The sequence below is a fragment of the Ceratosolen solmsi genome, unplaced genomic scaffold (genome assembly GCF_000503995.2).
Source record: "Ceratosolen solmsi marchali unplaced genomic scaffold, CerSol_1.0 scaffold75, whole genome shotgun sequence".
NCBI classification, from domain to species: Eukaryota; Metazoa; Arthropoda; class Insecta; order Hymenoptera; family Agaonidae; genus Ceratosolen; species Ceratosolen solmsi.
Genome location: NW_011948457.1, coordinates 171,999 through 186,686, shown reverse-complemented (window position 1 = coordinate 186,686; position 14,688 = coordinate 171,999). Strand labels below are relative to the sequence as shown.

The 14,688-nt window shown below is 26.1% G+C and overlaps 1 protein-coding gene across 1 annotated transcript in view; it reads left to right on the top strand.

Moving 5' to 3' along the window:
- The first annotated feature begins 2,635 nt into the window (after positions 1-2,635).
- Galphao (G protein alpha o subunit) overlaps positions 2,636-14,688 on the top strand; it is a 34,150-nt gene continuing 22,097 nt past the window's right edge. Inside the window, exons 1-5 of the mRNA XM_011505368.1 lie at positions 2,636-2,945; positions 4,902-5,053; positions 5,944-5,986; positions 9,874-10,015; positions 13,487-13,647. Of these exons, the coding sequence (XP_011503670.1) occupies positions 2,926-2,945; positions 4,902-5,053; positions 5,944-5,986; positions 9,874-10,015; positions 13,487-13,647 (518 nt within the window). The 5' untranslated portion in view covers positions 2,636-2,925. The remainder of the gene's footprint in view (positions 2,946-4,901; positions 5,054-5,943; positions 5,987-9,873; positions 10,016-13,486; positions 13,648-14,688) is intronic.

The window sequence follows — 14,688 nt, the reverse complement described above, 5'->3', positions numbered from 1 at the left end:
TTTCTAATTTTTAAGCATATTCATCAACATTTTAACGTTGAATAGAAAAATTAACACCACAAATTATGAGTACAATTATCATAAGTGAAACATTTTATTAGATATTCAAGGTTTTTCATCATTAACGCGATTTTAATGATATTAATTATTAATATTAATAATAATAAAAAAATGCTAATAACATTATTATATATTATTGTAAGTGCACTTGTAAGAGATAATTATCTATTATCTCATAAGAGTGCACTGTCAACCTTTAATTTTAATTACTTTTTCTCCTTTTCATATCTTTTCTTAAATAATTTTTTATAAATCATTGAACGGTTAAACAGTCTTTAAGAATTTTTAATTTCTATCTTAATTCTCATATGATTTATTGATTAAATTGACATGTTAGATATGTGTGAATTATTTAATGGAAGTCAGTAAATTAAACAATTTTCCATTTATCTTTAATATTAAATATGTAAAATAATCCGTTAGATCTAGATGTATCTGCTTATGTATTTCAATCTTAAATTTTATTTTATAAATTCAATTAGAATGTGGTTGTTATTATTATTTTAAATTTACTTGTTATATCTTAAAAAATATTAATTTTAATCTATGTTTATTCTATCGTATTTTTATTAATATATTATTTTTAATGACATACAAAATATTTTTCAATTAATTATATATGACATCCAATTCTATTAGAACTAGCTTTCATTCTTGAATTCATATTAAAAATTTACAGTATATTTACATGTCATAAATGACTGAAATTATCTGTATATTTATTTTGGAGATAATTTTATACGTACATTTAAATATAATAGATATTATAATTAGATCAATATAGAAGAAATAATTTTTATTCGTTAAAATTTAATTTCTTTTTTAAAAATATAAAATATTAAATCCTATATATTATAAGTTTAAGTTAATGATTTAGCAAAATTAAAATTCTTATTTGTAAATATTTTTTTTTTATATTATCTTAATGAAACGGAATTGACGAATATTTTCATTAATTTGTTTAAATGATATTAGATTTAATGTTTGTCAAGAACTAATTTAAAATTATAATTTTTAAAAGTTTATAAAAGTTATTTTTCTACAAAACATTTATTAATGACATAAATTTATATAAACCAAAAAGATCTTGTCATTTCGAAATAATGATGAAAATTAAAATTTTTTAAGAAAATGCAACGAAGAAGCTATTATAAATTATTACAGAAGATATTAAATTGATAAAATATTTGACTTAATTTAACTTTATTTTTTATAAATTACATTTTTTTAATTTTGTAATCTCTAAGTATATAAATTAGAAAAATAATTAGGAAAATTTCGATTTATTTTTAATTAATATAATTTTTAATTATATATATAATATTTAATATTTTTAGTAGATGAAATTTTTAAACTTACGTATGAAATTTTGAACACACTTTTGGTTATTGATATTATATTTCTAATGTTAATAAACCTTTCGCAAGTTTAGTTGATCATTATATTTTCATAGTCTTCAAAAATAATTTTAATGAATAAATATCTTTAAATTAAATTATTAATAATCATATAAGTTATAATTATTTTTATTTTAAAGTAGTTTATAATTAAAAAGTTTACATGTACTTGGTTAATTTCTGCTAAATTTTGAATCTATATACTAATTAAAAGTTTTTCTTTTAAATATTGTTATATATTTTTTCTTGAATAGCGAAATAGAGTTTTTATTTTTATTATACAAAAAGTTACTTATTATAGCAAAAAATAAATGATTTATGAAAAACTTGTTCGATTAATTTTTTACTAGACATGAATTTGTAATAGTTTTATGACTTATTTGATCATACATTTTAATGGTTTAAATAAATTTTAAAAACAAAGCAAAATTGTATAGACATTTATAAAATAAATAATAATAAATAACTTAAATTAATATATGTTCAGTATTAAAATAATATATAATTAATTATATTATAATTTATAATATATTATAATAATTAATTAATATTATAATTAATTATAATATATAATAATATATATTAAATTAATATATGTTCAGTATTAAAATAATATTAATTTATTATTTGAGATATATTGAATATTAAAAATTAACATTTATTTAAGTTTAATGTTTTATTTATACAAAGTAATTCATTAATTATTAAATATAAATTATTTTTATATTTAATATATGATTTTTTATATTAATTTTTATATTAATTTGTGAAAAAATATTCCAGTAATTTGTTCATTTAATAAGATTATGTTTATTTAGATTTTTTAATTATTATGATTCGACAACATTGTTTTCAGAATAAGTTAATTCCACTTGAAATTTTGAATACCACAAATTCCTGAACTTTTATTATGTCGCTGATATTGCAAAATTTAGAAGAGAATCAGGTGTTGGACTAATTTTGGAGATTCAATAGGAATAATGCACATATATTTATAGAATATATACATTTATATTACAACATATAAGAAGTTATATAAGATCGTTTGATTCGAAGTTCTGCAACTGAATTATAATTAAAGTAGCATTCGATCACTTTCTTTATCATTTTCTTAATTTGTATGTACTAATACACAAAAGATAATTATAAAATTAGTACAAGTGCGTAAAAAATATTGAAAAATAATCGACTATTTCATCTATTTATGTAAAGTTAAAATTTGTGAAGTTGGCTTTTATCTTATATGTTCACAGTTACAAATTGCAATCAATGTTAATAATCCAGTTAAATTCCTGAGGTATATACTTACACTCGTTCAAAAGGTATATCACCGTCATAAAGGAAGACTATCTTCTGAACCTTTTAATTAAAATAGACTATGGAAGATATGACGCAATGTATTATGTTTTGAACGTATTAAAAAAAAAGATATCTTAATCAAGTTTATTTAGATGAAATCAATTAGAACATGCCAATTAAAACAAAGACGTAAGTAAAAACTCGTTTTTTGGGCATTTATATATTTGAAATTGAAGATTCTGATTTTGTTGCTCGCCTTATTTCTTATAAAAACTTCTTCTATATCAATATAAGAATTAAACTAATTTTCGTTATTTATAAGAAGTGATGATGCCAGATGTTCTAAACAGTTATAATATCTTTTAAATAAAACATTAGTTAAATAATTCAAATAATATTTACACTTAACATATTTCTAAATTTATAAATAGTTTTGTTTATTTAGATGAATTATAGACATTATAAATATATTTATTTAGTATATAATATTTTGCTTGATTTCATAAAATTTATATATTTTATTATAAGTCTTTGAAATTAGCATCATTTTTTAATTTCTGCATATGTATGTTTAATCATAAAATGAACTATCCTTGACAGAACACAAAATACTTGAATGTGTAAAATAAAAAAAGTCAAATTTATTACTTTCAAGGTGTAAATTCATAAAATATAATAATTTAGAGTTGATTTAATATAATAAGAGATTTAAATGGCTCTAAATTCATGTACAAAAAATTCGTTAATTTAACGAAGTGATATTATTAATCTTGATACTACAGACTTTGAATGATGTATTCGCAAATTTTTACGTTTTTAAAAGGTTGTTAAACATATTATTGTAGTAGTTCGAAACTAGCTATAATTGTACAATTTTGGAGTATTATAGCGAAGTATAAATAATCTAACATTTTATATGTCGATAGTTTTTGATTGATTTACCAATCTTTCATATCAAGAATTATGCCTATCGATTATTCAAATTTTCCTAATAAAAAAAAAATCCATAAAATTCTCAAAAAGTTAAAGTAAAAGATATATTGTATTTTATTTAATGATATTGCAAACATATAGACGTTGGAAAGAGTCAACAAATTGCATTAAATTATTGATTGATCGCCAGTTGTAATAGCTATGGAAATTCTGGTATAATTGCATTGACATAGATAGCATCAATAATAAAAAAATGTTACATTTTTTTAATTGATTTGCGAGCATGTGAATTTTTCTTACAAAAAATTACTGAATTCTAAGAGTAGAATTATAATATTATAAAAACTGATTCTTTAAATTGTTTTGAGGGTGCCATTCCAGTTTTGGACACTCGTCTGTCCGTAAGAGTATCTGGATAATATTGTTATAGTAATATTTTCATTGTTTTAAATTGTTGCAATGAACAATTTTTAGTACTAAACATCTCCCACAAATTTATTTCGAAGATATCAGAACCACTTCTTTACAAATTATTTTAAATATGTTTCCTTATTTTCTTTAAACACAATTTAAAAAAAATAAAATTGTAAAAATTAAAGTTAAATAATGCCGCTCATAATAATTTATCTTTGGGATATTCGTAATATAAACGCGAAAATAAGCAACGATAATTATAATATAATGATGATAATATAATGATCTATTATTTAAATATAACTTTCTTGTAAAAGGAAAATGCTGCTAATAATGGATTCTTAAATAATACATTACTTGTGATTAGTAATATTAAATATATGATAATATATGTAATTACATTAATAATTTTACTCATCTTATATATTATATTTACAATTAATATTTTAACTTATAAATTGTTTTATTATTAAATACAATTAGTAATTTAAATATGTTATAATTATATAAGAATTTATATAAACAAATAAAAAAATTAATTTAAAAAATTTATTTGTAGGTCAACATATTAAATTGATGAAAGACTAAAAAAGTTTCACGCACTTATCAAAACTCATTAGATAATATGAAAATGAGCTGGAAATACTTAATATAATATTATTATATATGTTATTAAAAGTAATAAGTTCTTTCACATTATTAAAATTGCAGTTAATACACGCGTATAGTTTAGACAAGTTTTTTTATAAAAATACATATACTTAAATAATTGTATCTAAAATTTTCTCTTTTAATTAGAATTGTGAAAAATAAAATTAAAGTGGTGTCGAAGATGGGTTGTGCTATGTCTGCAGAAGAGAGAGCTGCGTTAGCTCGTAGCAAACAAATTGAAAAAAATTTAAAAGAAGATGGGATCCAAGCAGCAAAAGATATTAAGCTACTTTTATTAGGTGAGTCTAGATTCGTTTAATTAATTTTTATACAGTATATATTATATTCTGCATCTTTTATGTATTTGTTCAATGTATATGAAAGCGATACAGAATTATTGTCAGTACATTTTTACATCAATGCTGAACTATTATATTAAAATCGACTATAATATTAAAACCTGCGTGTTATATAAAATTCAATAAAATACCTTAATCCATCACTAGTATTTAGAATTTTCCACAGCGTCATAATTATAATTTATCTCATTTGAAATATAATAGAGTTTATATAATTCACATTGTTTATATTGTATTTTCTCAATCAGCAAATGAAATTTAGTATAACCATATTTTTTCATATATATGATTTTATGTATATATTTAAAAGTTGTTTAATATATTTTGATTTTATTAATGATAAATTTTTATAATATTAGATAATAAAAAAATTAATATCCTTTAAAATTTATTCTAAAAAATTTGTTAAATTGTAAGAAAAAATCGTGTATTTTATGATTTTCATTTTAGCTAAAAAATATCGTAAGCAAAAAAATCAATATTTTAATCGAATTGTTATTTATTATTTAAATTGTTATAACATTAATATTGTTCTTTAGCTTTTTAAAAGGATATGTAAGATGAAAGTTATAAATAAATGCGCTATCATAGCAAAATGTATTAATTTATGATATTGTATAAAAATGAAAAGTTATGAAACTATAAGATAAAATATATTGATTTAATCTTTCCTTGTTGTTAGATATTTTATGCACTATCTGCATACTTTTATACTTATTTTTATACAAATATGTGGATCTATTTATAAAAAAAATAACAAATTTGAAATACTATTTTAATTTCGTTATCTATCATTTCAGAATAACAATTATTTTTTATATATTTTGTAGGTGCTGGAGAATCTGGAAAAAGTACGATTGTTAAACAAATGAAGTAAGTTTTAATAGAAATTTTATTTCATAAATATTAAGGTTTCGTTATTTGTTATAATTTATACAAGAATCAATAGAAATTTCTCGAAAGAAAATTCTGATAATATATACGCTTATGAATTTTTCATTAATCAAAGTTGATATAGATAGAAAATTGAAAATAAAATTTAATATGACACATTTTAAACTTTAGCTTTTGATTAAATTAGTAAAATATTAATCAAAACATGAATTTGCATGAATTTTGTTAAATCAGAAAGCTTCTTAGGTAGAGTTTGGACTTCCAGCCACCAGTTTGATTGCAGATCACGGTGGGTGAACTAGACCGTACCACCGGTTTAATGGTGATGGGGGGGGGGGATGAGTGAGAGGTTAATGCATTAATTCAGAGTAAACACAATTGGCTTTAGTGACCTTTATTTAAGCGGTTGCTACAGTGGTGATTGGTGTTACTGATCTCAATGAGAATTGTTCAGCTCATCGTGACTAAACAGTTGACCATGAGCTATAGAACATCGTCCGGGAGTGCAAGGCTAAGAGCTGAGTTGGGACTACTGGGTACGCGTTTTAGTCCCTATTTTAAAGGAGCCTCTCCGGTTCGTGAATCCTTATGCAATTAATTCGGCAATGGTTTTCCGGAGAGCCTCGCGACATCTTTGGCAATTAAGTCGGCGATAGATTGTACGGAGCGTTGTCCGGCTCGAGAATTTAGTGGGGACTATCAAGGATTGTCGACGCCCTCTTTAGTGGTCTGATCAGAACCGAGTCGCAGAGGCGTGACTGATGATATCGTTGCTGTGCCGCAGTAATGAATGTTTGGCGGGGACTACCAGACAGTGTCGGCGCCCTTTTTAGCGGTCTGATAAAAATCAAGTTGCAAGGGATGACCGATAGTGTTGGCGCTGAGCCGCAAGAAATTATATGTAGTATTGATAAATTGCTGGAGATGCTAGTCTATGTCGTCGCTCTCAATGCGGTCTGACTATCGTCACGTTGCGGAGGCCGCACCGATAGCTTGGCCAGCAAAATAGAATAATCAATATAAAGAAATGAGTATACCTTGCACGGATTCCCTTAGACGAGTTTAACTTTCACTGATATGACTGTCACTAATTTCACTTGAATTACTCAACAAGACTGATTTTCTTCGTCGTCTGGTGCTTCTTATATATGATTGCATACATTTAGCGTCGTAATTCTTGGAAGCTCTTGTAAATTCTCGGAAAGCAAGCTTTAGTAGATTCGAGTATCTTCCTTTGTTGCTATGCGGATATAGCACGAGACTTAAATTTATATCGAGAATTTTCGTAACGAATAAATCAAATATTACTCCTAAATATAGATATAATGTATCGGAATCATATTATAATAAACAATAAATTTTTTATTGTTGGGTGGTTTAATCCTGAACAGGTAGGTATTAATTTGAGTGTTTCTAATTTTCTTTTTTACACATAAAATGCCTTAATATTCAAATTAAATAATAATTGAATAATATTGAATTAAAAAAGTTACATATCATATTTGGTTAGATCTTAAATAATAAAATCATTTTGGTCCTCGGATAATTAAAATTTTTTTCTTTACAGAGTTCTCTTTGTCTCGCCAAAAAAATCAATTGTTTGTATTAATATGTAAGTTTTAACTGATGTAAATATTTTATTATTTTGAAAGATATCATGTAAATTTACATATTTTAATGGCTTATATAATTTGATGAATATATAATTCGCATTTCCATTGAATCTCAAAATATTATTCGAAAATTTCCGCGACCATGCAGCTGTAAAATGAATTCACAAACATTTTTTGAATGTATGCTATGGGATTGGATAAAAAGTCAAAGAAGAATTGAAAAATAATAAAAAGTTGTGTTAATTGTATAGGCAAACATTTTTCAAAAATTAAGTTATAAATAATGAGATTATAGAAGATACTGAATATTCAATTGCCACAATATGGAAAATTTGTACTAAATATTGAATAATATATATACCTTCAACTCCAGATTCATAACTTTCATATTATATATGCATTTATTTATTATTTTCTTTTATCTTTAATTGCGTATTCTATTTCAATAAAAGATTTAAAATTATGAAACATTTATAACTTATTTTAGAGTTAGGATTAGGTTAGGGAAGAATTATTATTTTTTTTTACAAACATATATATTTTACAAAAATATTTTAAAATGGATTCTTTATTATAATCGTTTTGGACAATATTTCTTAAACTTTAATTTTGAAATTTTTGATACATAAAAACTAAATTTAATATGATACATAATATTCAATTAATAATGTATTTATATATATATATATATATATATATATATATATATGTATAATTAAAAATACGATAGATATTTTTTTATGGATAACTATAAAATGTAAAAATTATTAATCATTTTTCCCATTAATAAATAATTTATCTAATTATCTATCAATAATTTAATAATATTTAATGAAGCTAAAATTAAATCTAATTTATGTACTTTATGTAATCTAATTTATGTCTCGATGTATTAAATAATTAAATATTTTGATATTATTTATTATAATTTTATGATACATAAGAGGATAAAAAGTGATGTAAAAATAATACCAAGGGTCGAACATAAAGAGGGAAAGAAAGATAAAAAGATATACTATTATCAAATTAAGAATTTGGCCTCGTGTTGTAAAAAAATTTTTCTTAAGTGCTTACACGGTCTTGCAACTTAGAAACTTAATGAAATTATTATAGTTATGGATTAGAATAATTGAATTAATATAAGTACCATCTTTAAGAATGTTTTTCTTTCTTTCATTCATATTCCTAAAAACAATATTCATCTTCTGCCTATTTTTACTTTCCAATACCTTTACGTACGCTACAGATCTTCAATATATTTTTATATTTGGAACATATATAATGAAAACATTTACTATATTAATATGCTTATTATTTATTTTTAGTAGAAATCACAAATATAATTATGTCCTTATTGGATGGATATCTTCAAATTACAGCACATTTAATCGTAAATCTTATCCCATGTTTTAAGAGACATTTATGTTTTATCGATAAATTCATTCACATGTTCTAGTATATAATAATAATTTTATTTCGTTCTTTTTTTATGCTAATGCTACATAACAAATAATTAAGCCTTAATTTCACAAATGACATACCACAAATATTTAAGGCTTAATTTTTATGACTGTACTATCCATAAATATTATCACTTGTTTTATTATTGACATTTTTATCTATATGTAAATATAGTTAAGTTAATTTATCTTTTGAGAAGGATAATTGATACCTTAGTAGCAGAACAGAGCACACGAAGAAGCAATATTTACAGAAAACAATAGAGTATACTAAAGTAGAGTATACCGGAATACGAGGAGTGTAATATGGAACTTTAAGTTAGAAGATATATTTAAAACTTAGAAACATAGTATAAAGTTTCTGTTTAATCTTTTTAGTATATTCATAAAATAAATCCAATTTAGCCCTTTCAATTGCAATTGTAAATAAAATTATGTTGACTTACCATATTCACATAATCATTAATCTTTATCATTTATCTATAGTTGAATTAATATTTAGTTTCCACATACATGTTAAGACTTTCAACATTAATATAATATGTGCTTTAATTAACATTATTATTTATTGAGAATTTACATATGAAAAAATTATATTTAATACTCAAAATATTTTATTACTAGTATGAATAATTAGGTACATGTGTAGATAATATCATTAATACTTTAAATATCAGTATTATCATAATAATAGATAATCAAATACAATTATTATCACATAAATTTGTACGTTTGTATAAATTGTATCCAATTGTCTTTTTACATTACATCTATTATACATTACATATTTCAGAATCATTCATGAAAGTGGCTTTACACCAGAAGATTTTAAACAGTATAGACCTGTTGTATACAGTAATACCATACAATCTTTAGTTGCTATTTTAAAAGCGATGCCTAGTTTAGGCATCATTTTTGCTGCTAATGAGAGAGAAGTAAGTAATCTATACAAACACTAATTTTTCAACTTTTCTCCGTTTATTTTATTTTATTGTAAATATTTGAATATTAATCATATAATTTGAAATTTGATTTATTGTATAATATGAGTATTAAAATATTATTTAATTATTTTACATAACGGAATCACAATCGCGTTTAAAATGAATAAAATATTGGAAAGTTGTTTTTAGCTTGGCAAAGATAGCAAAGCGTAGCATATTTATGCATGCATACATGTTGTATTGAACAAAAGAAAGTTATAACAATCATCCTATTTATTATAAAAAAAAAATGCAAAAACAAAAGAAATTGTTTATCATATATTATAAATATAAATATTTTGACTCAGACAAAAGACGAATGCTTAGAAATGTAAAAATGTGATTAATGAATGGGTTAGGAAAACAAAAAGGAAAAATGCATCAATGGAATAGTAATATGAAGATATAAAACAATATTTTAAAATTGAAAATAAAATAAAAATTAAAAGAATAAGAAAATGGTGACAAGAGAAGACAAAGAGCAATACATTATTGTCTGGGATCAGACTAAAAACCTCCTTATGATGGTGGGTGGAGGCTTACTGGCAAGTGGAAGGGGCAATGCAATTATTCAATACTGTCCTTTGTGTTTGTAGTCGTTACTTTTATTAATGTAATAAGTAATGAGTAATTAATAATCTATTAATTATTAGAATGAGTGTATGATATAGTGAATATATTAGTGTTTCTTCAGTAGTAGTGATGACGATGGGTCTACGTGTGTTCTTGATAGCCTGAAGCGTGATTCCCCTTCTTCTTAGATTTAGTAGTCGTAGTGGGGAACTCGTGGTGATAGGGAAAACAAGTTAGTGCCGTTTTGGCAGCCGGCGAAGGGTGAGCTGTAGTGTACGAAGTGGTGGGAGAACGTCCGTGTGACGTCACAGCTTGTGTCCGTGAGCTCCAAGGTAGTGGTGATGTTGGTGCATGTTCGTGTACTCGATGCGAGTGTAACTCGCAGTGTACAGGTAAAGGTAAGAACTAGCGTCGGCGTTACTTACACGTGGTGGCGGGAACTGTGTGATGAGGTAGCATTAACCGCGTGACGAGGTAATATGCAAGAACGAGAGCCGGCGTTACTTGCATGTGGTCGCGGGAACTGTGTTATGAGCAGAGTGGCGATCCTGTCGTGCTGGGTGCTTGTAACTAGAAGAAGGAATCGCGGCGCGTGCAGCTCCTTAAATATTCTCGGACGAAATCGATGCGCCGATAGCGCATCGGTGGCTGTTATTATGCCGCTATTTTTCGTGACGTTAATAGCGCATAGCTTTGTCGGGATATATTTGTTAATATTTCTCGGAATTATAGTCGTATGTTCGAGTTTTTCGGTTAGAAGCATTCGTTGAGTCCGTTGGCCAATGTTTACCAAACAATGCTGCATGCGCTCATACCTCTCCCACTTTGTATTCCGCTTAAAATTGTTGTAATCCGTAATAATTATAGACATTTAATTATTTTAGATAGATAGAAATTGAGAAAGACAAAGTCCTAGTGTTTAAATATTATGTCAGCTAAAAGAAAAGTTGATTTCCTTGTGTTCAGGATTAGAGCACTTTTCAAGACCTCTGGCTCTCGGAAATTTATAATTCTTCTAGCCTTTGAATTTTTGTAAAAATTTGATTACGAGTAGTCACGAATATTCCAAAGCCTTACTTTCGAACGTTCTATAATGGTTATTTGGTCTTTGCATTAGCAACGTCGTTTGGAATTCTTTAACCTGTCTAATGCTTTGGTTTCTCGGAGTTTTCGAACATCTGCAAGTTGGTCTAGTATCTGCATAGCAACACCTATCCATTGTTGACAGTTAACTAAACTATCGCGTAGATATTTAAAGCAAGCACGCGAGGAGCCTCGTTCTCCCAATAAACCTCTCTTAGTGAAGACGCCATGGTACGGATCACAGTTTGACTTAACAGGACCGCCATGGAACGAACATGCCTTCAGTTTTGTGTGCTTGTAGGCACTCACTGTAATTAAATAATTCAGCCAGAGCTTACAGCTATAAGCTCGTCAATCAGTAATCCTAAAACAGTGAAGCCATTATAAATAATACACGTTTAATTCGGAACAATTAACAAGCGGTCAAGGGTGCTGACTACATTACAAGCACGTACACGATTACAAGAAGCGCAATATCAAGGCATTTATCACAGGATCAGGCAAGGCAACTCCATCGTTGTGAGTACCACTTGCATCTAATACAGATGTAACAAAAGGCCAACAAGGCCATTCTACGAATAATGCGTTTAGCACAAGGCCAACAAGCCCTTTCCAGTGAGGAGACTTCAATAAGTTACCATCACGTGGCACTACACGAAGAAGTACCAGAGGTTTACGACCTGTTACTTCTCAGTGTAATAATTTACCACGTAGTGCACTACGTCAAGAGGATCCGGAGATTTACGACCTCCTAACTCTGCATGTAATGCATGCAAACGCCATGTGGCAATCATCACGGAGCTGCAAGATCTCACCGATTCTCATCGTCATCTTACAATCATTATTGTGCAGTTTCTAAAATAAAAGACAATAAACAGCACGAAAAGCAAATGTGTTAAATATTGAATTAATGTACTATCCCTTCCACTTGCCCGCACATTTTCCTGCCACTAGACAACTGTTGGCCATAGTCCAATCAAATCATCTTGGCCCTTCGACCACCGGATGACTGGAATTCCAAACAAAGTGTATTTAACAAAAAATATTTCGGAAAATAGTATTATAGAATAGCGTATTATCATCCTACTTTTATTATTGTAAAATGTAGGGAATTTATAGTATCTTAAAAATGTGCATAGCTACCTACTTATACATATATAGAGATTATATACACTTGAAAGGAATTTGTTGTTACTTTATTAAATTAAGAACCACCTATTACAAACTAGACAATAATTCTGTTCTCAGCTTTTTGTAGTAAGATACTTGTGTTGGTTTTAAAATTATACTGACTGTCTTCTATAAAACTACTCTGGTATTATTTATTTTCGTATAAATAACGTATTAATATATTTACAAAAGTAAAATATATAAAAAGATTTAGTAATTAGTAATTATTTAGTAAAAATTTAGTAATTAGAATTACATGATACATAACTACTTTATGCTTTATAATAAAACTTATGACGAATAAAAAAAGGAAAAAATTTCTTATACATAATAATATAAAGATAACATTTTAAACATTAAAAATCTCACTTTTCTTAATAAAAATATAGTTTTAATGATTTTTATAATTTTTTTATTTTCTTTTAATTTTTGTATAGTAAAGTACGTCAAACAATTATGCCAAATAAATAAAGTATCTTAAGCAATGACTTTATAGTTGTAATTTGTAATTATTTATATTAAAAAAAAATAAAAAATTATAAAATATACGAGTTCATTTAGTGAATATATTTAATTTTAATATAAGAATTATTTTAGACAGATGCCAAAATGGTATTCGATGTTATTCAGAGAATGGAAGACACAGAACCATTTAGCGAAGAATTATTATCAGCAATGAAAAGACTTTGGTCAGATACAGGAGTACAAGACTGTTTTGGAAGAAGCAATGAGTATCAATTGAATGATTCTGCAAAATAGTAAGTTTTTTTTAATAGGCTTATAAAAATGAATAAATTTTATATATAAATTCTGAGTTATTAATTTTTATAGCTTTAATTTAGTATTCATTTATTATTATATCTTGTGAAAAAATTTTTTTTAATTATTTTTGCAAGTTTTATTACGTACAATTTTCAAGTTTACAATGTTTACATATTTAAAGTAAAAATATTATAACAAGCATGAAAATAAGAATGGATTTGACAAATTTTTTGCATTTTGTAAGCAATACAAATTGAAGTATTTGAAAGCAATGTACTATTATGATTAGACTTTGGCTTTCAGAAAGGCACTAGACTTTTAGCTATGAGAATTTGTAAAGATACGATTCCGAGAATTCTCGAATATTTCGAAGCCTTACTGTCAAATGTCCTTCAATGTTTATCGTCTTGCTTTTTTTGGAGTTCTTGAGCTTTAGTTTCGCTTGTTATGTAAGATTCCCACATAGCAACATCTACGCATTTTTGCCAGCTAAGTAAGTTGCCGCGCGGATATTTAAAGGAAGCACACCACGCTTAGGCGTTCATTGTATTTTAGTCAGTAAGTCAGATTATCAATCATTACGCTATTCAGCCAGTGCTTTCTACCATACACTAGTGACTCAGTTACATTCACGCAATGAAGCCATCCCAAGGAATAAACATTTAATTATCAAGCGCGCTACAATTTACAGGCAGTCAAGGGTATTGACTGCATTATGAGAAACTATACGGCTACAAGAAGCACAATTTGCAGGTATTCCTTACAAGCATTTAGTCGCCATACGTCGTTCCCGGAGTCTGTGTATATTCCTGCTAATATTTGCAATATTAGCAGAAGTCACGTGATCCCTACAAGATTAGCATCAACATCGTCACCATCAAGGAGTAACCGCATTATTGCGAAAAGACAAGGTCAAAGCTCTCCTATGAGAACTAAATACAGTGCGTTACTAATGTAATTGTTAATAAACCATATGTTAACGAAATCTGCGCATCTACATGTCCTTCCACTTAACTCCTTCCCAAGCATCTGCTAAG